Raw genomic sequence first — 27,295 nt, 5'->3', positions numbered from 1 at the left:
AAGTTATTGAACATCGATGGAAAAAATATACGGAGCTAAATGGAAATTATGCTAAAAAATTTTTGTGTTTTCTTTATTGGGCCAAGTACTTCTGGGACGGTCCTCGTATACAATACGTTTAAACATTTATTCACTGTTGGGATCAAAATGTGATATGATTGAGTTTTGTTTTCTTGTTTTTATAGTTAGAAATTCATGTTGTTCGTCGTTTAATAATAAATTCTACGTCAATGTGAACCTGATTGATTTAATCACCTTTCGATGTCATAATACGTATTAAGATTATCATTCAGTTCTCCGCATCTGCCACTAAAATCATACGTTGAAGTTTTGACACGTTTACATCAGAATTTACGCTCTAAATGGGATCGTTCCAAGTGATTAAATTCAATTTGAATATTTTATTGAATCAACACAAATCTTGTTTTTGTTATTATTAACCTTCGTGATATTTTTTTTCTCGATAAACAAGGTTAGGTTAGGATTATCTGTCATCGTCCTACGGCTTTCATTTTACTAATTATAATTAAGAACGTAAAGTTTTAACAGTTATTTGATTTATTTATCTTTTTTTTTATCAATTTCATTGAGGAATATCTTTTACGTACGAACGGATCAAATTACAGTGTCAGGGATCGAAAAGTTATAACAAAATGGCTCCGACAAACACGTGGATTATATTTTGCGTCCGCCACTAGAGGGCGTATTTGAAACTATAAAATTGAAAACGAAATTGTTAGAAATATTTGTGACGCATCCTTTCAATGAGTTTAATAATATTTTGTGGTATATTTTGATACACTTTACTGTTCAAGTATATTTCATATAGTTCTATGATTTTAAACCTATTTCTCCCCATATAATCGATTATAACTTTTTTACAAAGCATCAAATTCAGTTGATATATTTTTTTGTTAATTTACAAAAAAAACTAACATTTTGAAAACAGAAAAAATTGAAAAATGTTTTTTTATTTTCACTCGAAGATTTTATATGGTTTTCTGAATTTAGATGTTATAATAAACGCTCTAGAAAATCGAAAGCTTAATCGATTTCAAGATAATCGAAAAATCATTCGATTTTGATGATTTTTTTTGAAAATCTTCGTTTTTACGACGAGTTTATGTGGAAAAATATTGGAAATATCTCACTCGAAGATTTTATATGGTTTTCTGAATTTAGATGTTATCATAAACGCTCTAGAAAATCGAAAACTTAATCGATTTCGACAAAATCATTCGATTTTGATGAATTTTTTTAAAAATCTTCGTTTTTACGACGAGTTTATGTGGAAAAATATTGGAAATATCTCACTCGAAGATTTTATATGGTTTTCTGAATTTAGATGTTATCATAAACGCTCTAGAAAATCGAAAACTTAATCGATTTCGACAAAATCGAAAAATCATTCGATTTTGATGGATTTTTTTTTGAAAATCTTCGTTTTTACGACGAGTTTATGTGGAAAAATATTGGAAATATATCACTCGAAGATTTTATATGGTTTTCTGAATTTAGATGTTATAATAAACGCTCTAGAAAATCGAAAACTTAATCGATTTCAAGATAATCGAAAAATCATTCGATTTTGATGATTTTTTTTTGAAAATCTTCGTTTTTACGACGAGTTTATGTGGAAAAATATTGGAAATATCTCACTCGAAGATTTTATATGGTTTTCTGAATTTAGATGTTATAATAAACGCTCTAGAAAATCGAAAACTTAATCGATTTCAAGATAATCGAAAAATCATTCGATTTTGATGATTTTTTTTTTAAATCTTCGTTTTTACGACGAGTTTATGTGGAAAAATATTGGAAATATATCACTCGAAGATTTTATATGGTTTTCTGAATTTAGATGTTATCATAAACGCACTAGAAAATCGAAAACTTAATCGATTTCGACAAAATCGAAAAATCATTCGATTTTGATGGATTTTTTTTCGAAAATCTTCGTTTTTACGACGAGTTTATGTGGAAAAATATTGGAAATATCTCACTCGAAGATTTTATATGGTTTTCTGAATTTAGATGTTATCATAAACGCTCTAGAAAATCGAAAACTTAATCGATTTCGACAAAATCGAAAAATCATTCGATTTTGATGGATTTTTTTTCGAAAATCTTCGTTTTTACGACGAGTTTATGTGGAAAAATATTGGAAATATCTCACTCGAAGATTTTATATGGTTTTCTGAATTTAGATGTTATCATAAACGCACTAGAAAATCGAAAACTTAATCGATTTCGACAAAATCGAAAAATCATTCGATTTTGATGGATTTTTTTTCGAAAATCTTCGTTTTTACGACGAGTTTATGTGGAAAAATATTGGAAATATCTCACTCGAAGATTTTATATGGTTTTCTGAATTTAGATGTTATCATAAACGCTCTAGAAAATCGAAAACTTAATCGATTTCGACAAAATCGAAAAATCATTCGATTTTGATGGATTTTTTTTTTGAAAATCTTCGTTTTTACGACGAGTTTATGTGGAAAAATATTGGAAATATCTCACTCGAAGATTTTATATGGTTTTCTGAATTTAGATGTTATCATAAACGCTCTAGAAAATCGAAAACTTAATCGATTTCGACAAAATCGAAAAATCATTCGATTTTGATGGATTTTTTTTTGAAAATCTTCGTTTTTACGACGAGTTTATGTGGAAAAATATTGGAAATATATCACTCGAAGATTTTATATGGTTTTCTGAATTTAGATGTTATCATAAACGCTCTAGAAAATCGAAAACTTAATCGATTTCGACAAAATCGAAAAATCATTCGATTTTGATGGATTTTTTTTCGAAAATCTTCGTTTTTTACGACGAGTTTATGTGGAAAAATATTGGAAATATATCACTCGAAGATTTTATATGGTTTTCTGAATTTAGATGTTATCATAAACGCACTAGAAAATCGAAAACTTAATCGATTTCGACAAAATCGAAAAATCATTCGATTTTGATGGATTTTTTTTCGAAAATCTTCGTTTTTACGACGAGTTTATGTGGAAAAATATTGGAAATATCTCACTCGAAGATTTTATATGGTTTTCTGAATTTAGATGTTATCATAAACGCTCTAGAAAATCGAAAACTTAATCGATTTCGACAAAATCGAAAAATCATTCGATTTTGATGGATTTTTTTTCGAAAATCTTCGTTTTTACGACGAGTTTATGTGGAAAAATATTGGAAATATCTCACTCGAAGATTTTATATGGTTTTCTGAATTTAGATGTTATCATAAACGCACTAGAAAATCGAAAACTTAATCGATTTCGACAAAATCGAAAAATCATTCGATTTTGATGGATTTTTTTTTGAAAATCTTCGTTTTTACGACGAGTTTATGTGGAAAAATATTGGAAATATCTCACTCGAAGATTTTATATGGTTTTCTGAATTTAGATGTTATAATAAACGCTCTAGAAAATCGAAAACTTAATCGATTTCAAGATAATCGAAAAATCATTCGATTTTGATGATTTTTTTTTGAAAATCTTCGTTTTTACGACGAGTTTATGTGGAAAAATATTGGAAATATCTCACTCGAAGATTTTATATGGTTTTCTGAATTTAGATGTTATAATAAACGCTCTAGAAAATCGAAAACTTAATCGATTTCAAGATAATCGAAAAATCATTCGATTTTGATGATTTTTTTTTTAAATCTTCGTTTTTACGACGAGTTTATGTGGAAAAATATTGGAAATATCTCACTCGAAGATTTTATATGGTTTTCTGAATTTAGATGTTATCATAAACGCTCTAGAAAATCGAAAACTTAATCGATTTCGACAAAATCGAAAAATCATTCGATTTTGATGGATTTTTTTTTTGAAAATCTTCGTTTTTACGACGAGTTTATGTGGAAAAATATTGGAAATATCTCACTCGAAGATTTTATATGGTTTTCTGAATTTAGATGTTATCATAAACGCTCTAGAAAATCGAAAACTTAATCGATTTCGACAAAATCGAAAAATCATTCGATTTTGATGGATTTTTTTTTGAAAATCTTCGTTTTTACGACGAGTTTATGTGGAAAAATATTGGAAATATATCACTCGAAGATTTTATATGGTTTTCTGAATTTAGATGTTATCATAAACGCTCTAGAAAATCGAAAACTTAATCGATTTCGACAAAATCGAAAAATCATTCGATTTTGATGGATTTTTTTTTGAAAATCTTCGTTTTTACGACGAGTTTATATGGAAAAATATTGGAAATATCTCACTCGAAGATTTTATATGGTTTTCTGAATTTAGATGTTATCATAAACGCTCTAGAAAATCGAAAACTTAATCGATTTCGACAAAATCGAAAAATCATTCGATTTTGATGGATTTTTTTTCGAAAATCTTCGTTTTTACGACGAGTTTATGTGGAAAAATATTGGAAATATATCACTCGAAGATTTTATATGGTTTTCTGAATTTAGATGTTATCATAAACGCACTAGAAAATCGAAAACTTAATCGATTTCGACAAAATCGAAAAATCATTCGATTTTGATGGATTTTTTTTCGAAAATCTTCGTTTTTACGACGAGTTTATGTGGAAAAATATTGGAAATATCTCACTCGAAGATTTTATATGGTTTTCTGAATTTAGATGTTATCATAAACGCTCTAGAAAATCGAAAACTTAATCGATTTCGACAAAATCGAAAAATCATTCGATTTTGATGGATTTTTTTTCGAAAATCTTCGTTTTTACGACGAGTTTATGTGGAAAAATATTGGAAATATCTCACTCGAAGATTTTATATGGTTTTCTGAATTTAGATGTTATCATAAACGCACTAGAAAATCGAAAACTTAATCGATTTCGACAAAATCGAAAAATCATTCGATTTTGATGGATTTTTTTTCGAAAATCTTCGTTTTTACGACGAGTTTATGTGGAAAAATATTGGAAATATCTCACTCGAAGATTTTATATGGTTTTCTGAATTTAGATGTTATCATAAACGCTCTAGAAAATCGAAAACTTAATCGATTTCGACAAAATCGAAAAATCATTCGATTTTGATGGATTTTTTTTCGAAAATCTTCGTTTTTACGACGAGTTTATGTGGAAAAATATTGGAAATATCTCACTCGAAGATTTTATATGGTTTTCTGAATTTAGATGTTATCATAAACGCACTAGAAAATCGAAAACTTAATCGATTTCGACAAAATCGAAAAATCATTCGATTTTGATGGATTTTTTTTCGAAAATCTTCGTTTTTACGACGAGTTTATGTGGAAAAATATTGGAAATATCTCACTCGAAGATTTTATATGGTTTTCTGAATTTAGATGTTATCATAAACGCACTAGAAAATCGAAAACTTAATCGATTTCGACAAAATCGAAAAATCATTCGATTTTGATGGATTTTTTTTCGAAAATCTTCGTTTTTACGACGAGTTTATGTGGAAAAATATTGGAAATATCTCACTCGAAGATTTTATATGGTTTTCTGAATTTAGATGTTATCATAAACGCTCTAGAAAATCGAAAACTTAATCGATTTCGACAAAATCGAAAAATCATTCGATTTTGATGAATTTTTTTTGAAAATCTTCGTTTTTACGACGAGTGTATGTAGAAAAATATTGGAAATATGTCACTCGAAGATTTTATATGGTTTTATGACTTTAAATTTTTTTAAAAAGTTTAACAATTTGTTCGTTTTTTTGTTAAGATTACGAAAAAAAATATAACAACTTCATTTGGTTATTTGAAAAAAAATTATAAACAATTATATGTGATTGAGTGCATTTTCATGAACATCTATGCAAGTTTTTACTCCCTTAAATACAATTTCAATCCCCTCTAACCTAACCTAACCTAATTTAAACTTTACCTAACCTAACCTAACCCAATTTAAACCTAACCTAACTTAACTTAACCTAACCTAATTGTAACCTAACCAATATAAGTTTTCATTTTTTTATTGCCATATTTTGTTCATAAAGTATAAAATTACCGTATTTTATGTTAATAAATAGTTTTTCCTCTACGTTGCCGATTTAAAAAAAAAACAAGGAATTCGCATTTCTACCATACTTATATCAAATACAATACGTCGAAAACAAATTATTTCTACTAGGTACTACTTTCGTTTGAATTAAAAACTACATAAAAACCAAATCCGTCGTAGACCGGTTTTTTTTTTGATAGATTTCTTTGTACGCTACTGATTTGGTTAATATATAAAATATTGTTAATTGATCGGCGAGACCACAAAAAGACGAAAGTCGGTAAAATGAGGAACACTTCAACGTTCACTGTTGTGTTCATTATCGTTTGGAATTACGTTGTTTGTGATAACTATCCTCAGGTTGAAATTAGTGATGGTTTACTCAACGGCGCCTTTTTAACAACAAAAAACGGTAGATTATTTAGCGGTTTTAATAAAATACCGTTCGCCAAACCGCCCATCGGTCAACTGAGATTTCAGGTAACTATTTGACATATTTTTATAAAAAATAACCGTGAAAATCGATTAGATTTTCGTTCAGAAATGGTATCAACTAATCGAGGCGGTTTTCGTGATTCGCTCAGCACAAACGAATGGCGTTTTCAAAGTTTCGATTCGAGTAAAATCAAATATAACTGTGAAAATCGATTAGATTTTCGTTTAGAAATGGTATAAACTCATCGAGGCGGTTTTCGTGATTCGCTCAGCACAAACGAATGGCGTTTTCAAAGTTTCAATTCGAGTAAAATCAAAGATAACTGTGAAAATCGATTAGATTTTCGTTCAGAAATGGTATAAACTCATCGAGGCGGTTTTCGTGATTCGCTCAGCACAAACGAATGGCGTTTTCAAAGTTTCGATTCGAGTAAAATCAAATATAACTGTGAAAATCGATTAGATTTTCGTTTAGAAATGGTATAAACTCATCGAGGCGGTTTTCGTGATTCGCTCAGCACAAACGAATGGCGTTTTCAAAGTTTCAATTCGAGTAAAATCAAAGATAACTGTGAAAATCGATTAGATTTTCGTTCAGAAATGGTATAAACTCATCGAGGCGGTTTTCGTGATTCGCTCAGCACAAACGAAGGGCGTTTTCAAAGTTTCGATTCGAGTAAAATCAAAGATAACTGTGAAAATCGATTAGATTTTCGTTCAGAAATGGTATAAACTCATCGAGGCGGTTTTCGTGATTCGCTCAGCACAAACGAATGGCGTTTTCAAAGTTTCAATTCGAGTAAAATCAAAGATAAATGTGAAAATCGATTAAATTTCGTTTAGAAATGGTATCAACTAATCGGGGCGGTTTTCGTGATTCGCTCAGCACAAACGAATGGCGTTTTCAAAGTTTCAATTCGAGTAAAATCAAAGATAAATGTGAAAATCGATTAGATTTTCGTTCAGAAATGGTATAAACTCATCGAGGCGGTTTTCGTGATTCGCTCAGCACAAACGAATGGCGTTTTCAAAGTTTCGATTCGAGTAAAATCAAATATAACTGTGAAAATCGATTAGATTTTCGTTTAGAAATGGTATAAACTCATCGAGGCGGTTTTCGTGATTCGCTCAGCACAAACGAATGGCGTTTTCAAAGTTTCGATTCGAGTAAAATCAAATATAACTGTGAAAATCGATTAGATTTTCGTTCAGAAATGGTATAAACTCATCGAGGCGGTTTTCGTGATTCGCTCAGCACAAACGAAGGGCGTTTTCAAAGTTTCGATTCGAGTAAAATCAAAGATAACTGTGAAAATCGATTAGATTTTCGTTCAGAAATGGTATAAACTCATCGAGGCGGTTTTCGTGATTCGCTCAGCACAAACGAATGGCGTTTTCAAAGTTTCAATTCGAGTAAAATCAAAGATAAATGTGAAAATCGATTAAATTTCGTTTAGAAATGGTATCAACTAATCGGGGCGGTTTTCGTGATTCGCTCAGCACAAACGAAGGGCGTTTTCAAAGTTTTGATTCGAGTAAAATCAAAGATAACTGTGAAAATCGATTAGATTTTCGTTCAGAAATGGTATAAACTCATCGAGGCGGTTTTCGTGATTCGCTCAGCACAAACGAATGGCGTTTTCAAAGTTTCAATTCGAGTAAAATCAAAGATAAATGTGAAAATCGATTAAATTTCGTTTAGAAATGGTATCAACTAATCGGGGCGGTTTTCGTGATTCGCTCAGCACAAACGAATGGCGTTTTCAAAGTTTCGATTCGAGTAAAATCAAAGATAACTGTGAAAATCGATTAGATTTTCGTTCAGAAATGGTATAAACTCATCGAGGCGGTTTTCGTGATTCGCTCAGCACAAACGAATGGCGTTTTCAAAGTTTCGATTCGAGTAAAATCAAAGATAACTGTGAAAATCGATTAAATTTCGTTTAGAAATGGTATCAACTAATCGGGGCGGTTTTCGTGATTCGCTCAGCACAAACGAATGGCGTTTTCAAAGTTTCGATTCGAGTAAAATCAAAGATACCTGTGAAAATCGATTAGATTTTCGTTCAGAAATGGTATAAACTCATCGAGGCGGTTTTCGTGATTCGCTCAGCACAAACGAATGGCGTTTTCAAATTTTCGATTCGAGTAAAATCAAAGATAATTGTGAAAATCGATTAGATTTTCGTTCAGAAATGGTATAAACTCATCGAGGCGGTTTTCGTGATTCGCTCAGCACAAACGAATGGCGTTTTCAAAGTTTCGATTCGAGTAAAATCAAAGATAACTGTGAAAATCGATTAGATTTTCGTTCAGAAATGGTATAAACTCATCGAGGCGGTTTTCGTGATTCGCTCAGCACAAACGAAGGGCGTTTTCAAAGTTTCAATTCGAGTAAAATCAAATATAACTGTGAAAATCGATTAGATTTTCGTTCAGAAATGGTATAAACTCATCGAGGCGGTTTTCGTGATTCGCTCAGCACAAACGAAGGGCGTTTTCAAAGTTTCAATTCGAGTAAAATCAAAGATAAATGTGAAAATCGATTAGATTTTCGTTTAGAAATGGTATAAACTCATCGAGGCGGTTTTCGTGATTCGCTCAGCACAAATGAATGGCGTTTTCAAATTTTCGATTCGAGTAAAATCAAAGATAATTGTGAAAATCGATTAGATTTTCGTTCAGAAATGGTATAAACTCATCGAGGCGGTTTTCGTGATTCGCTCAGCACAAACGAAGGGCGTTTTCAAAGTTTTGATTCGAGTAAAATCAAAGATAACTGTGAAAATCGATTAGATTTTCGTTCAGAAATGGTATAAACTCATCGAGGCGGTTTTCGTGATTCGCTCAGCACAAACGAAGGGCGTTTTCAAAGTTTCAATTCGAGTAAAATCAAAGATAAATGTGAAAATCGATTAAATTTTCGTTCAGAAATGGTATAAACTCATCGAGGCGGTTTTCGTGATTCGCTCAGCACAAACGAATGGCGTTTTCAGAGTTTCGATTCGAGTAAAATCAAAGATAACTGTGAAAATCGATTAGATTTTCGTTCAGAAATGGTATAAACTCATCGAGGCGGTTTTCGTGATTCGCTCAGCACAAACGAAGGGCGTTTTCAAAGTTTCAATTCGAGTAAAATCAAATATAACTGTGAAAATCGATTAGATTTTCGTTCAGAAATGGTATAAACTCATCGAGGCGGTTTTCGTGATTCGCTCAGCACAAACGAAGGGCGTTTTCAAAGTTTCGATTCGAGTAAAATCAAAGATAACTGTGAAAATCGATTAGATTTTCGTTCAGAAATGGTATAAACTCATCGAGGCGGTTTTCGTGATTCGCTCAGCACAAACGAATGGCGTTTTCAAAGTTTCAATTCGAGTAAAATCAAAGATAAATGTGAAAATCGATTAAATTTCGTTTAGAAATGGTATCAACTAATCGGGGCGGTTTTCGTGATTCGCTCAGCACAAACGAAGGGCGTTTTCAAAGTTTTAAGTCGAGTAAAATCAAAGATAAATGTGAAAATCGATTAAATTTCGTTTAGAAATGGTATAAACTCATCGAGGCGGTTTTCGTGATTCGCTCAGCACAAACGAAGGGCGTTTTCAAAGTTTCGATTCGAGTAAAATCAAATATAACTGTGAAAATCGATTAGATTTTCGTTCAGAAATGGTATAAACTCATCGAGGCGGTTTTCGTGATTCGCTCAGCACAAACGAATGGCGTTTTCAAAGTTTCAATTCGAGTAAAATCAAAGATAAATGTGAAAATCGATTAAATTTCGTTTAGAAATGGTATCAACTAATCGGGGCGGTTTTCGTGATTCGCTCAGCACAAACGAATGGCGTTTTCAAAGTTTCAATTCGAGTAAAATCAAAGATAACTGTGAAAATCGATTAGATTTTCGTTCAGAAATGGTATAAACTCATCGAGGCGGTTTTCGTGATTCGCTCAGCACAAACGAAGGGCGTTTTCAAAGTTTTAAGTCGAGTAAAATCAAAGATAAATGTGAAAATCGATTAAATTTCGTTTAGAAATGGTATCAACTAATCGGGGCGGTTTTCGTGTTTCGCTCAGCACAAACGAATGGCGTTTTCAAAGTTTCAATTCGAGTAAAATGAAAGATAAATGTGAAAATCGATTAGATTTTCGTTCAGAAATGGTATAAACCAATCGAGGCGGTTTTCATGATTCGCTCAGCACAAATAAAAGAATTTTTAAGTTGAATAAAAAGCTTAAAAACTGAGGATTTAATAATTTAAAGTGCATACTAGACAAATATCAAATTGAATGAACCCAGTATCAGTTTTCCAGACTTATACAATAATAATTACAAAATTAGATAAATATATTTATGGTTCGTTATAATCACATTAATAATAAATAATTGAAGACGATTCCTTAATGGGGTTGAAGTGGAATCTATAAAACTGTTAGAAATACTAAACACAGACAATTTATAGTAACGGTAACTTAATGCCGTTCGACGACTTCGAAAACTCTCTGGATGCATATTTTTAGCCGATTTCTTAACGAATTTACATGGGATTCCAAGAGGCGACGTAGATGTTGTCCATCCTGAGCACCAGGTACCTCGTAGACCTTTTCTGTCGTACGAAAACCTTCGAGCAGTTCGAGCTATCTTTATTTTTCAATCATAATTTTTGTTCCTGAGGCTCTTCCCAATAGATATGCGTCTTGATCCGTCCTACTGCTCAAAAATTCCTTAATTTTGAGCTTTATTTCATCGAACTTACAAATAATCCACTTATTTTGATGCCTTTTTATATTTTTAAGTGTAATGCCTGATGTAGTCGAATCCTTTTTTGTTTCTTATCTTTTTCCAGATCCTCTTCGATCGTCCTGTCTTTTCTTGACAGTCTAGCGTCTTCAGGTGTTCTTACTTAGGTTAAAACATTCAGCAGACCTTCTCTGGTTATAGTAGCCCCGTTTCAACCCTGTCTGTAAAATATTTTCCAGTTTTTTATCTATCGTAAAGACGGCATCACCTTTTTTTTGAAACACCCTGTATATAACGTAAAGTCACGTTAACCACGTACAACCAAATATCAAATTTGATTTAATTTCTTATTTATTAGACCTTTTGGTATGTTTATAATTCTAAATGTGCTTGATTTTGGGTCTTTTCTGATTTTTTTAATAATTTTCGAAAGATAAAAATTGACGTTTCGACTTCTATTATATATATTTTGATAAACATTTGTATAGAAATCAATTTTTATCTTCCGAAAATTATTAAAAAAAGCAGAAAAGACCCAAAATCAATAAAATTTAGAATTATTTTTATATATAGTACAGGCAAATTAGGTAATAACCTCTGAAAAAATCGGAAATTTAGTCCTATTACTATCCTGTACTAATACTATTCCAATCAAAGCAATAATTAATCTTTTTATTTCATATATTTCAGTAAATAAAAACTTGGAATTCGCTATGAGTCGTACTTTTCATATAAACACCCATGTGGGTTTTTGATTGATGATTTAAGTCAAGTTTAGAATCAAAGAAAAACCATTTCCATATTTCTAAACGCATATCTCGGTTTCTAATAGGTTCTAATCTTGCATTTATATTAATTTAAACGGTATTAATATGTAAAATGTGTAAAATTTCATTGTATTTTATTTATTCGTTGCTACAACTATCAATAACAAAATGACATGTTATCACTTGTATTCGTAAGTGCTTTGCAACATTCTGTTTTGCATGTTGTCATTTCACGAAATTTATTAAAGCGGTTAGAAATAAACACGTGAGGCATATCGAATCGACAATTTCGTTTTTTAATACTACAACGTGATCTTAGTAATCGAAACTCGCGTATAAAATGATTTAATCGAAACTTCTAGTCGATTAGGAGTCTGGGTACGTTCGCCAATATATAAATCGATTCAAATATATCGATTTAACGTTAATATCGATTCACGAATCAATTTCTTTGAAAACTACCTGTCAAAATTGTGTTTACTGAGTCATGGTACATTACTGAAAATACTTTTTATCTGGGTACTTCGTAATTAGCAACGAAATAATTAAATACGAGTCTATATACATCACCGACTAGATACTTGAATACAAATTATTAAAATCGAAGTTGTAAATTGTCTATTTTATTACTTTTGAATGTTGTTTTGTTTTTGTTAGCCCCCGGTACCGAACGAACCTTGGAAAGGTGCATTGAATGCAACGGGGGTGCACGCCGAATGTCCCCAAAGGGATGTGTACAGAAGAAACCCGAAAATATCGGGCGAAGAAGACTGTTTATATCTAAATGTGTATACGCCAAAGGTAAAGTTCAATATTTTTAGTTGGTACACTATATAGTGTGTTCAGAATATAAAATTCGCATCGGTTGTACTAGAATTTGTTATTTTCTGTCCTGGAAACTAAATTGTTTGACTCTATTTTGCAGTTTTTTCTTAAAAAAGTTTTGGAAAGTTAGGTTAGCATTGATTCAACGTATGTACGTTCTGCTGTATTGACATTGACAGTAGTTCGTTTGACATTGACAGTAGTTTGTTTAACATTGACATATTATAATACTCCATTCATCATATGAATTTCCAGTAGTTCGTTTTACTCTATAAGCTTCCAATTTTCAAAGTATTTCATTTGTTTTCATCAGCATCGATTTTATTAGTTCAAACACACATTTTCGTGTTTTAAAGTATTTTTTTTCAACTATTTGACATTCAAAAGTATAACAATCGTCGCTATAACAATAAATACGTTTCACAGTAGTTCATTTGACCCTATAGGCCTCATCGATTAAATTCGGTAGTTACATCAACGTTTTTTCGAAAAAAGTTAGGTTAGGATCGATTTAACGTACGTTTAAACTGCATTGACATTGACATTTTATAATACTCCATTCATCTCGATAATCATATGAATTTCCAGTAGTTCGTTTGACTCTATAAGCTTCAAATTTTTAAAGTATTTCATTTGTTTTCATCAGCATCGATTTTATTAGTTCAAACACACATTTTCGTGTTTTAAAGTATTTTTTTTCAACTATTTGACATTCAAAAGTATAACAATCGTCGCTATAACAATAAATACGTTTCACAGTAGTTCATTTGACCCTATAGGCCTCATCGATTAAGTTCAATAGTTACATCAACGTTTTTTCGAAAAAAGTTAGGTTAGGATCGATTTAACGTACGTTTAAACTGCATTGACATTGACATTTTATAATACTCCATTCATCTCGATAATCATATGAATTTCCAGTAGTTCGTTTTACTCTATAAGCTTCAAATTTTTAAAGTATTTCATTTGTTTTCATCAGCATCGATTTTATTAGTTCAAACACACATTTTCGTGTTTTAAAGTATTTTTTTTCAACTATTTGACAATCAAAAGTATAACAATCGTCGCTATAACACTAAATACGTTTCACAGTAGTTCATTTGACCCTATAGGCCTCATCGATTAAATTCGGTAGTTACATCAACGTTTTTTCGAAAAAAGTTAGGTTAGGATCGATTTAACGTACGTTTAAACTGCATTGACATTGACATTTTATAATACTCCATTCATCTCGATAATCATATGAATTTCCAGTAGTTCTTTTGACTCTATAAGCTTCCAATTTTCAAAGTATTTCATTTATTTTCATCATCATCGATTTTATTAGTTCAAACACACATTTTCGTGTTTTGCAGTATTTTTTTTTTCAACTATTTGACATTCAAAAGTATAACAATCGTCGCTATAACAATAAATACGTTTCACAGTAGTTCATTTGACCCTATAGGCCTCTTCGATTAAGTTCGGTAGTTACATCAACGTTTTTTCGAAAAAAGTTAGGTTAAGGTTCATTCCATTACGTCACTATATTTGTAGCTGTCAAATTTTGAAGATGAACTCTTACCTGTTATGATTTGGTTCCACGGCGGCGGATTATTGGCGGGTAGCGGAAATTCCGAATGGTACGGACCTGATATTTTGTTAGATAGAGATATAGTTTTAGTCGCTACTAATTATAGGTTAGGTGAGTAAATTAATCATTTATTCACTGTATACTTTTATATAATATAATAACAATAATAAACGAAAAGTAGTTCGTTTGATCGGCGTTTCAAAGTTACAAACATTGATTTTGAATGTAGTTCATTTGTCTTATTGCCAAGTCGACGTTTTACAGTTAAAAGTAGTTCATATGTCTCCATTAGTATCAAATTTTATTACCTTAGAAGTTTCAAATTATCAAAATTATTCGTTGGTATTATCCTTAAATATGAGTAGTAGTTCATTTGACCAGACACGCGTTCATTCGCCCAGAATAAATATTGAAATTTGAGAGTAGTTCATATGTCTCTCTTATCTTATTTACGATCCACAGCACTTAATCTGTTACTATAATTTACAAAATTTCAGGGTAGTTCATTTGAGTTTATAAACATTCACACTTAATAGTAGTTCATTTGAACATAACAGTTACAAATTGTAACATTTGAGCATAAATATTTCAAATTAGTTAATTTATCTTTTACAAAATATAGATTTTTCAGAGTAGTTCATTTGATCTTATAAGTGTGTCGACGTTTTACAATTAAAAGTAGTTCGTATGTCCCTATAATCAACGAATTATGTAAATTATCATCCCCCTATAAGCTTCAAAGTATCAAAATGGTTCATTTGTACAAAGTTTCAGAGTAGTTCATTTGATTCTTCCAATCTCGTTTGAGTATAGAACCTTTGACTTTCGAAATTAGTTCATTTATCTATTATCTGAGTAGTTCATTCAACCTAATGATTATGTCAATGTAGCATCGATATTTACGAGTAGTTCATATGTTATTTCGTGTTAATCGACGTTTCACAGTAGTTCATCTGACCCAATAAGACCTACAAAGTTTCAGAATAGTTCATTTGGTCCTTTCACTCTCAAAAGTTGTTCATTTGACCATAAAATTTTCGACCTACTCAATTATTTGCACCCTATAAGTTTGAAAGCACAAATATCGAGCTTGGATAGTAGTTCGTTCGACCATTCAAGATTTAAGTCCTAAAATAGTTCATTTGTTTCTATAAGCATCGAAATTTACGAGTAGTTCATATGTTATTTCGAGTTTATCGACGTTTCACAGTAGTTCATCTGACCCAATAAGTTTCAGAGTAGTTCATTTGGTCCTTTCACTCTCAAAAGTTGTTCATTTGACCATAAAATCTTCGACGTACTCAATTATTTGCACCCTATAAGTTTGAAAGCACAAATATCGAGCTTGGATAGTAGTTCGTTCGACCATTCAAGCTTTAAGTCCTAAAATAGTTCATTTGTTTGTATAAACGTCGATATTTACGAGTAGTTTATATGTTATTTCGAGTTTATCGACGTTTAACAGTAGTTCATCTGACCCAATAAGACCTACAAAGTTTCAGAATAGTTCATTTGGTTCTTTCACTCTCAAAAGTTGTTCATTTGACCATAAAATCTTCGACGTACTCAATTATTTGCACCCTATAAGTTTGAAAGCACAAATATCGAGCTTGGATAGTAGTTCGTTCGACCATTCAAGCTTTAAGTCCTAAAATAGTTCATTTGTTTCTATAAGCATCGAAATTTACGAGTAGTTCATATGTTATTTCGAGTTTATCGACGTTTCACAGTAGTTCATCTGACCCAATAAGTTTCAGAGTAGTTCATTTGGTCCTTTCACTCTCAAAAGTTGTTCATTTGACCATAAAATCTTCGACGTACTCAATTATTTGCACCCTATAAGTTTGAAAGCACAAATATCGAGCTTGGATAGTAGTTCGTTCGACCATTCAAGCTTTAAGTCCTAAAATAGTTCATTTGTTTCTATAAGCATCGAAATTTACGAGTAGTTCATATGTTATTTCGAGTTTATCGACGTTTCACAGTAGTTCATCTGACCCAATAAGTTTCAGAGTAGTTCATTTGGTCCTTTCACTCTCAAAAGTTGTTCATTTGACCATAAAATCTTCGACGTACTCAATTATTTGCACCCTATAAGTTTGAAAGCACAAATATCGAGCTTGGATAGTAGTTCGTTCGACCATTCAAGCTTTAAGTCCTAAAATAGTTCATTTGTTTGTATAAACGTCGATATTTACGAGTAGTTTATATGTTATTTCGAGTTTATCGACGTTTAACAGTAGTTCATCTGACCCAATAAGACCTACAAAGTTTCAGAATAGTTCATTTGGTCCTTTCACTCTCAAAAGTTGTTCATTTGACCATAAAATCTTCGACGTACTCAATTATTTGCACCCTATAAGTTTGAAAGCACAAATATCGAGCTTGGATAGTAGTTCGTTCGACCATTCAAGCTTTAAGTCCTAAAATAGTTCATTTGTTTCTATAAGCATCGAAATTTACGAGTAGTTCATATGTTATTTCGTGTTAATCGACGTTTAACAGTAGTTCATCTGACCCAATAAGTTTCAGAGTAGTTCATTTGCTTCATTAACGTTCAAGAGTTGTTAATTCGACCTCAGTATCTTTCACTTCCGAATTAGATCATTTATCTATTATAAACATGAAATTTTGAAAGTAGTTCATTTGTCTTAATAATTATTTCGACGTTATACAGTTACAGTAGTTCATATGTCTCCGTTATCAACGTTTTATATGAATTATTTTCACCTTATAATATCAAAATTATAAATTTTTACTTCTAACCAAACTAGATTTGGATTCTTAAAGAATATGTTTATTTAATGGTTTCGAAAAATATATTTTTCTCAGTGTAAGTTATTTCGCGTGTAAATTAAATTGAACCGTCAAAATTCCAACAAAAAGATGTTGGTTGTAAGGAAGTAAGAAGGTCAAATCTTTTTTTTTTTTTATTTATAAGTTTCGGACGCCACGATTTCAAGGTTATGTTTTCGTTATACAAAACGTAATACCTTCTGAAGCTACGATTCATTTTTTTTAATTTCGTTTTGTTAAGCTAATTGCTGTTTAACTAGCGATTGAATTGTAAATCAATCGGAATTTTTAAAAACGTCACGCTAAAAGATAAAAATTCATTTAAAAAAAAAACATTAATAAACACGCCAGTGGCGTGCGGTTGCTAACAAATAAAAACAATATTTTTAATTTTGTATTTCAACTGAAATTCGATGTTCCGTATATCAGACAGTGTTGTCAGTTGTCGTTATATAAATTTATCAACTTTAGGACCGTTGGGTTTTTTGGCAACAGGAGATACAGTAGTCCCCGGTAACAACGGGTTAAAAGATCAAACTTTAGCTTTGAAATGGATTAAAAAAAATATAAAAAATTTCGGAGGTGATCCTAACCGAGTTACTTTATTTGGAGAATCCGCAGGGGGCGTTAGCTCCAATTATCACATGATATCACCGTTAAGTAGGGGTAAGTCACGAAGAACGACCCGAAAATATTGTACATAACCTCAAATATTTCAAAATATCGATGATATTCGAAGGTGATCTACTTTTAGGGTTGTTTTCAAGGGCCATTCTTCAAAGCGGCACGACGTTATGTCCGTGGGGTTTAAGCGAAAACAAAGAAACCGAAAATAATTCCAAAAAATTAGCAGAAGCCTTAAATTGTCCTACCGATTCGAGCGAAAATACGATCGAATGTTTGAGGAAAGTGGACGCGGAAAAATTCGTGGTATTAGATGAAATTTTTAAGGTTAATAATTCAAAAATAAGATATAAGACCTCCGCGGTATATGTGTATTGCACTATTTCAGGTTTGGGATTACGATCCTATGATCCCTTTCAAACCTGTAGTAGAACCAAAAGGTACAAAAGATCCTTTTTTACCAGATCATCCTTTGAATATTATTAAATCAGGTAACAGTATGGACGTTCCTATTATAATTGGGGTAACTTCTGAAGATGGTGGCTTAAAAGCGGCAGGTAAGTCGATTAGCTACAAATATATCTAATAAGTCGTTTTTTATCATATTAATATTAATTTTCTCACGAATAAATACTGAATATTAAATTATATTATTTTGTTTGTGCGTTCTTAACCCTTGCGCCGGACCTGTCTATTGAACTTTAATTTCGGTAATATCATCACGTTGCGTAAAAACTCGTTTTTTATCATATTAATATTAATTTTCTCACGAATAAATACTGAATATTAAATTATATTATTTTGTTTGTGCGTTCTTAACCCTTGCGCCGGACCTGTCTATTGAACTTTAATTTCGGTAATATCATCGCGGTGCGTAAAAACTCGTTTTTTATCATATTAATATTAATTTTCTCACGAATAAATACTGAATATTAAATTATATTATTTTGTTTGTGCGTTCTTAACCCTTGCGCCGGACCTGTCTATTGAACTTTAATTTCGATAATATCATCGCGTTGCGTAAAAACTCGTTTTTTATCATATTAATATTAATTTTCTCACGAATAAATACTGAATATTAAATTATATTATTTTGTTTGTGCGTTCTTAACCCTTGCGCCGGACCTGTCTATTGAACTTTAATTTCGGTAATATCATCGCGTTGCGTAAAAACTCGTTTTTTATCATATTAATATTAATTTTCTCACGAATAAATACTGAATATTAAATTATATTATTTTGTTTGTGCGTTCTTAACCCTTGCGCCGGACCTGTCTATTGAACTTTAATTTCGGTAATATCATCGCGTTGCGTAAAAACTCGTTTTTTATCATATTAATATTAATTTTCTCACGAATAAATACTGAATATTAAATTATATTATTTTGTTTGTGCGTTCTTAATCCTTGCGCCGGACCTGTCTATTGAACTTTAATTTCGGTAATATCATCGCGTTGCGTAAAAAGTCGTTTTTTATCATATTAATATTAATTTTTTCACGAATAAATACTGAATATTAAATTATATTATTTTGTTTGTGCGTTCTTAACCCTTGCGCCGGACCTGTCTATTAAACTTTAATTTCGGTAATATCATCGCGGTGCGTAAAAACTCGTTTTTTATCATATTAATATTAATTTTTTCACGAATAAATACTGAATATTAAATTATATTATTTTGTTTGTGCGTTCTTAATCCTTGCGCCGGACCTGTCTATTGAACTTTAATTTCGGTAATATCATCGCGGTACGTAAAAACTCGTTTTTTATCATATTAATATTAATTTTTTCACGAATAAATACTGAATATTAAATTATATTATTTTGTTTGTGCGTTCTTAATCCTTGCGCCGGACCTGTCTATTGAACTTTAATTTCGGTAATATCATCGCGTTGCGTAAAAAGTCGTTTTTTATCATATTAATATTAATTTTCTCACGAATAAATACTGAATATTAAATTATATTATTTTGTTTGTGCGTTCTTAATCCTTGCGCCGGACCTGTCTATTGAACTTTAATTTCGGTAATATCATCGCGGTGCGTAAAAACTCGTTTTTTATCATATTAATATTAATTTTCTCACGAATAAATACTGAATATTAAATTATATTATTTTGTTTGTGCGTTCTTAATCCTTGCGCCGGACCTGTCTATTGAACTTTAATTTCGGTAATATCATCGCGGTACGTAAAAACTCGTTTTTTATCATATTAATATTAATTTTTTCACGAATAAATACTGAATATTAAATTATATTATTTTGTTTGTGCGTTCTTAATCCTTGCGCCGGACCTGTCTATTGAACTTTAATTTCGGTAATATCATCGCGTTGCGTAAAAAGTCGTTTTTTATCATATTAATATTAATTTTCTCACGAATAAATACTGAATATTAAATTATATTATTTTGTTTGTGCGTTCTTAACCCTTGCGCCGGACCTGTCTATTGAACTTTAATTTCGGTAATATCATCGCGGTGCGTAAAAACTCGTTTTTTATCATATTAATATTAATTTTCTCACGAATAAATACTGAATATTAAATTATATTATTTTGTTTGTGCGTTCTTAACCCTTGCGCCGGACCTGTCTATTGAACTTTAATTTCGGTAATATCATCGCGTTGCGTAAAAACTCGTTTTTTATCATATTAATATTAATTTTTTCACGAATAAATACTGAATATTAAATTATATTATTTTGTTTGTGCGTTCTTAACCCTTGCGCCGGACCTGTCTATTGAACTTTAATTTCGGTAATATCATCGCGGTGCGTAAAAACTCGTTTTTTATCATATTAATATTAATTTTCTCACGAATAAATACTGAATATTAAATTATATTATTTTGTTTGTGCGTTCTTAATCCTTGCGCCGGACCTGTCTATTGAACTTTTATTTCGGTAATATCATCGCGTTGCGTAAAAACTCGTTTTTTATCATATTAATATTAATTTTCTCACGAATAAATACTGAATATTAAATTGTATTATTTTGTTTGTGCGTTCTTAATCCTTGCGCCGGACCTGTCTATTGAATTTTAATTTCGGTAATATCATCGCGTTGCGTAAAAACTCGTTTTTTATCATATTAATATTAATTTTCTCACGAATAAATACTGAATATTAAATTGTATTATTTTGTTTGTGCGTTCTTAATCCTTGCGCCGGACCTGTCTATTGAACTTTAATTTCGGTAATATCATCGCGTTGCGTAAAAACTCGTTTTTTATCATATTAATATTTATTTTCTCACGAATAAATACTGAATATTAAATTATATTATTTTGTTTGTGCGTTCTTAATCCTTGCGCCGGACCTGTCTATTGAACTTTAATTTCGGTAATATCATCGCGTTGCGTAAAAACTCGTTTTTTATCATATTAATATTAATTTTCTCACGAATAAATACTGAATATTAAATTATATTATTTTGTTTGTGCGTTCTTAACCCTTGCGCCGGACCTGTCTATTGAACTTTAATTTCGGTAATATCATCGCGGTGCGTAAAAACTCGTTTTTTATCATATTAATATTAATTTTCTCACGCAAAAATACTGAATATTAAATTGTATTATTTTGTTTGTGCGTTCTTAACCCTTCCGCCGGACCTGTCTATTAAATTTTAATTTCGGTGATGTCATCGCAGCGCGACTGAGATCGATCCTTTTACAACAAAATACCCGCAATATATTCAAAATAATTAGAAATAAATATTTTTTTATCACATAAAATTTTATTACGTTGTTGGTATTCAAATTATTAAATCGTTTGAATGGAAACAAAGTTTATAAACAATGGTGGATACTGTTCAATAGTAGTAGCGCCATCTATTGGACGTTATCTATCACTATGTAAATAAAAGTGAAGAAATCGATTTTAGGTTACAAAAATGGGAATTTGCTTAACGAATTTGCCGAAAGGTTCAACGAACTACTACCGATTTCATTATTCTACGATAGAACCGAAAAAAATCCTGACGCAATTACTGAAAAAATTAAAGAATTCTACTTCTCCGGCAGAAAAATACAGGATAGTTTGAAAGCAATTGTAGATGTGAGTTTTTTCATCAATACCTACGTAATAATATGAAAATAAGAAAATGACTACTAGATGTCGTTAATAATAAACATATTCTATATCTTTTTATTAATAGTAGAAACTTATATTTAAGATTTGTTTTATAATTAACGACATGCGTTCTTCTGGATGGTTTATGATACGATGATGTTGAAAAGACGTTTTTTATCATAATTTAAATTTCAGTTATACACTGACGGGTGGTTTTTCAAATGTTCCGATGACGTCGCAAGACTTCATGTCAAATTTTACAAACAGCCTGTATATTTTTACCTTTTCGGTTATAACGGAAGCGTCAGTTTTTCGAGATTGTTCGGTGGGGGTAATGACCACTTCGGTGAGTTCCCATAATCGCGTTCGTCCTCCGACATTTTTTTTGTTTTACCAAATTTTCTAGGAACTATCCATGCCGATGATTTGCAGTATTTATTCCCCGTGGTAGATGAATTATTTCCTGATGTTATCCCATCAGAAAGTGACAAAAAAATGGCGACGATTTTAACTACTCTTTGGACGAATTTTGCTAAAACAGGGTACGAACTTTATTGAATCGTACTGTATAACCGTCGAAATTTATTTTTTTTTTTTTAATTGTTAGAAATCCTACTCCCGAAATTAACGATTTGATACCAAATAAATGGGAGCCTTATACTTTGGAAAATGAAGAGTATTTTAATATCGATGGCGATTGTTTAGAGACGAGAAAGGGCATTTTTAAACATCGAGCAGTATTTTGGAGAAACCTCATTAACGATCCTATTCAAGATTTTAAAGATGAATTGTAAATAAATATTTTTATACGTGATTCACTTATTTAATTTTTTTTTAAATAAATTAATATTCATATATATATTTTTTTTATTTTTCTCTCTTTATATTCAATTTGAATCCAATTGTATATATTATCGGAATGTTAGTCGTAAAATCTCGGGAACGATCGACTAAAATATTCGTCTTCGTCCTAATAGCAATTACCACGTTATGAACGAATAAAGAACCAAAGGAAGGATCGCCTATAACAGAATTATTATTAAAAGTTGGGAATGAAGCTTAAAAGGGTTTCTAGATACGAGATCGATACGCAACGACAAAATTTTGTCTCAATAAAATGAAAGTCGCATTTACTTAACCTAACATAACGAAACAGAACCTAACGAAACCTAGTTCAACCAAAGCTTATAAGATAAATTCTTAATGGAATAACTCCATCTTTTCTTGTTTTTAAATGAGCACTCTTTCCTTTTATTATTAGTTCTTTGGAAAAAAACTTGAAGCGTGATATAGTGAAGTTTTCTTACTAAATACGGATAAGTTTGTTGAGCTACTGAATAATAGGTGGCGTTCACTTCCTTAATAATCAATTACAAAGAAAAAAAGATAAATTCTTAATGTAATTACTCCATCTTTTCATGTTTTTAAATGAGCACTCTTTTCTTTTCTTCTTAGTTCTTTGTATCAAACTCTAAGTATGATAAAATGAAGTTTTCTTCGTAAAACGAATACGTTTGTTAAGCTACTGAATAATAGGTGTCGCTTATTGAATTATTAATCGGTTACAAGGAAAATTAGTATAATTCCAAATGTGGTAATCCCATCTTTTCAAATTTATACATGAGTAATCTTTCCTTTTATTCTTTGTTCTTTGAAAAAAAAAACTTGAAGCGTGATTTAGTGAAGTTTTCTTACTAAATACGGATAAGTTTGTTGAGCTACTGAATAATAGGTGGCGTTCACTTCCTTAATAATCAATTACAAAGAAAAAAAGATAAATTCTTAATGTAATTACTCCATCTTTTCATGTTTTTAAATGAGCACTCTTTTCTTTTCTTCTTAGTTCTTTGGATCAAACTCTAAGTATGATAAAATGAAGTTTTCTTCGTAAAACGAATAAGTTTGTTAAGCTACTGAATAAAAGGTGTCGCTCATTGAATTATTAATCGGTTACAAGGAAAATTAGTATAATTCCAAATGTGGTAATCCCATCTTTTCAAATTCATACATGAGTAATCTTTCCTTTTATTCTTTGTTCTTTGAAAAAAAAAACTTGAAGCGTGATTTAGTGAAGTTTCCTTACTAAATACGGATAAGTTTGTTAAGCTACTGAATAATAGGTGTCGCTCATTGAATTATTAATCGGTTACAAGGAAAATTAGTATAATTCCAAATGTGGTAATCCCATGTTTTCAAATTCCATGTTTTCAAATTTATACATGAGTACTCTTTCCTTTTATTCTTTGTTCTTTGGAAAAAAACTTGAAGCGTGATATAGTGAAGTTTTCTTACTAAATACGGATAAGTTTGTTGAGCTACTGAATAATAGGTGGCGTTCACTTCCTTAATAATCAATTACAAAGAAAAAAATATAAATTCTTAATGTATAACTCCATCTTTTCATGTTTTTAAATGGGCACTCTTTTTTTTTGTTCTTAGTAGTTTTGAAGAAACCCGAAGTTTTCTTAAAATACAAATATGTTTGTTAGGCTATTGAGTACTAGGTGTCGTTCATGGAATTATTAATCAATCGCTAAGAAAATTAGTATTATTTTAGATTTATTACTTTTTCGAATTCATTTCCACTGGTTTTTCACTCATTGAATACATTTAAGACGTAGATCTTAGAAGATCAAGACGACATAAGCAATTAGCATAAATAATGGTATATTTGGCAATGTTGCAAAAATCAAACCTGGATTTTTTATAATTCAAATTACAAATTATAATTTGAAGTCATCATTCCTCTCGGTATATCGAAATATAAATCGTTAAAATCACTTTACATAAGTGACTGGCAACAAGAAAAGTTTTGTCTTTATAGAAAAATTATCTACGACAAGAGCACTGCATCACTGTCGGATATAAACCAATAAAATAGATTCCAAAGGGAATTATCACTTTTCTTCTGGCTTCTTACGATTGGGGAGAAAGTCCCTGGCAATAAATACTCCATTACATTTGTCAAAAATGGAGGGAATAAGAGTTATTGTGTTGTCATGTTGAGTGATTACCACCATTTTAAACACTAATCAGATAAATATCGAATTATAATGAAACTTCGTTTTTATTTTTTATACGAATACGACATACTAATTTTTATTATTTCAAATTTTGTAACACTAATCCCTCGAAAAAATAAGCTTGAAAACGTATAGCTATAAAAGAAAAAAAATATATTCATCTTTATTGGTTCGAATTCAAAGATTTTTCTTAGATTTGGCAACGCCGCGGTCATGTTTCACGCTCATGTATTCTACGATCTGCTCAGTCGGTTTCGGAAGTTGTATAAGCAGGTGTCGTGAAATTTCGTGTTGCACAAACAATAAATTAATTTAGTGATAAATTTGACTATTATTAATGGATGTATAGTGATTTGTGATGTATTCTTTACAAGGAACAACCAATTTTATAAAAGTAAGTAACGAAATAATATTTTTTATCAGGTTTTAGTTTTGTTTACTTTTTTTTTCCAATTTCGACTGTCAGTTTTTTTTAGGTTAGGTTACACAATTTCGTATTTTCTGTTTGTTTTTCGTCTTATCTACCAGACGCTGTATATCGATACCATTTTTTCACTTTTTAACCGGGTATTCTGGTAATAGATAAGATAAAAGTATGTAGATTTAAGTACTGTACTTTGGTCCGGTTGCTAATACTCGTACTACTTTGATTTGTTAAGGAAATTAACACATAAAAACTATAGTTTTAATTATAGTTATTACGCCAGTCAATAGTAATGCATTGTTCTTGTAAAAGTTTAAGTTTTACGATTAGGAATAATAATAAAAGCAGTTTCAATAATTATTTTTTATTTTAAATTGAAAATTACCGTATTTGAATTGTTGTTTGATTTACAATCACGGTTTTTATCACCTTTTTTACCTGTTTTAACTATGCAGCATGTAAATTTATCTCGTTGACAATCTGAAAAACGTTTTAGAAGACAAAATGTCGGAAAGGTAGATCTAGAAGATGCATACAAAACGCATTTAATATGCACCGGTTGTTGTGTAGGTTTATATATCTTCAACAACAAAGTTAACAACGTCAAATCCTATAAAAAAAATTTGATTATCATCATATTGAAATATATAGGGTGATCAAACTGATTTTATTTACCATAAAACTAATTTTTATCAATTAAAAATCGCGAAGAAACTGTATAAAACAATTTAATCGATTCTATAATCCAATCACGTATCCTGAAATCGACCAATATCCTAATTTAAAAAGAACAATCGGCGATAGAAATTATTTTTAGCTTCCGTCTAGCCGCCAATGAAAAACCAAACACGATTACGTGGGGCAATGACACTGTATGTGGGCTAGGAAGTAAGGAACGGCAAAAGGAAGCGAGAGAAAAGGCGTTACGGAGCCGACAGGTATACAAGGTGGTCAATGAGACCAACAGGAATAATCCGATTCGATTAAATACAGAAATAATGCAACGTAATGATAAGATAAGAAAAAAAAAACGCACGAAATGTGGAAATTAATGAGTTTTCCTCTTGAATCAGTGTATTAATAGTAGTTAGATCGATGGTTACCATAAAACTAACGTCTAAGAACGTTGAAAACCCGGGAAAAAAAAACGGGAAATGCGAGAATTTTGAATGAGCCAACCAGACGTAACAAGCTGGTGTTGGTATATCGGTTCATGTCGAAAATCGTATCATCCAATCGAAACAATTTGTCGAACGCCCCTCGTAACTGCAATATTACGGGCTCACGTACCTGTGGTCGTCTCAAAAACAGCTTGCAGCTGTGGAGCGAGTATTCACGAAATATCAATCGGGAAAATGTGATAAACAACCTGGAAAAACCGAGAGAAAGACGTGAATTTGATATTCAATTTTTACAAGACACCCTGTTATATTGTTTTTTTCCGTTGTTCAGTTTTATAATTCCATTTTAGTACGAACATTACAAATTTTGACAGTGGAAGAATGCCACACTCAAAAAAAAACATCGCAACCGAAAATAATAAATATTTGTATAGTACAGTTTGTTTATAAAACACCCTATATATAGCAAATTGTTTATAAAACACCCTAAACGTTCCTGTTTATGTATAAAACACCCTATATCTTGCAAATTGTTTATAAAACACCTTATATATTACAAATTGTTTATAAAACACCCTATATATTGCAATTTGTATATTGAACACCATATATATTGAAATTTGGTTAAAAAAAACACCCAATACGTTACTGTTTGCGTATAAAACACCCTATATATTGCAATTTGTTTATAAAACATCCTATATATAGCAAATTGTTTATAAAACACCCTATATATTGTAATTTGTATATTGAACACCATATATATTGAAATTTGGTTAAAAAAAACACCCCATACGTTACAGTTTGCGTATAAAACACCCTATATATTGCAATTTGTTTATAAAACACCCTATATATAGCAAATTGTTTATAAAACACCTTAAACGTTCCTGTTTATGTATAAAACACCC

The 27,295-nt window shown here is 30.8% G+C and overlaps 2 protein-coding genes across 2 annotated transcripts in view; both read left to right on the top strand.

Moving 5' to 3' along the window:
- Positions 1-6,111: 6,111 nt before the first annotated feature.
- Positions 6,112-22,677, top strand: LOC130450354 (juvenile hormone esterase-like). Its single transcript, XM_056788747.1, has 10 exons — positions 6,112-6,468; positions 12,589-12,732; positions 14,293-14,440; positions 17,597-17,791; positions 17,880-18,076; positions 18,138-18,306; positions 21,629-21,801; positions 22,012-22,162; positions 22,223-22,358; positions 22,424-22,677. Exons 1-10 carry the CDS (start codon positions 6,274-6,276, stop codon positions 22,608-22,610), a joined length of 1,695 nt encoding a protein of 564 aa, XP_056644725.1. The 5' UTR covers positions 6,112-6,273; the 3' UTR covers positions 22,611-22,677.
- A 2,408-nt stretch (positions 22,678-25,085) lies between these two features.
- The window catches only part of LOC130450184 (amyloid beta A4 precursor protein-binding family B member 1-interacting protein-like), a 111,352-nt gene continuing 109,142 nt past the window's right edge, over positions 25,086-27,295 (top strand). The window contains exon 1 of the mRNA XM_056788544.1: positions 25,086-25,233. Within this exon, the coding sequence (XP_056644522.1) occupies positions 25,198-25,233 (36 nt within the window). The 5' untranslated portion in view covers positions 25,086-25,197. The remainder of the gene's footprint in view (positions 25,234-27,295) is intronic.

This window comes from Diorhabda sublineata, chromosome 1 (assembly GCF_026230105.1).
Source record: "Diorhabda sublineata isolate icDioSubl1.1 chromosome 1, icDioSubl1.1, whole genome shotgun sequence".
Classification (NCBI taxonomy): Eukaryota; Metazoa; Arthropoda; class Insecta; order Coleoptera; family Chrysomelidae; genus Diorhabda; species Diorhabda sublineata.
The sequence above is the reverse complement of the archived record's forward strand: the minus strand, read 5'-3'. Positions and strand labels throughout refer to the sequence as shown.

Excerpts from the sequence above, each read along its gene's own strand:
- LOC130450354 (XM_056788747.1), top strand. The coding sequence starts at position 6,274 with ATGAGGAACACTTCAACGTTCACTGTTGTGTTCATTATCGTTTGGAAT. Across the intron at positions 17,792-17,879 it reads GATATCACCGTTAAGTAGGG|GGTTGTTTTCAAGGGCCATT; the intron begins GTAAGTCACGAA and ends ATCTACTTTTAG. Across the intron at positions 22,359-22,423 it reads ACGAATTTTGCTAAAACAGG|AAATCCTACTCCCGAAATTA; the intron begins GTACGAACTTTA and ends TTTAATTGTTAG.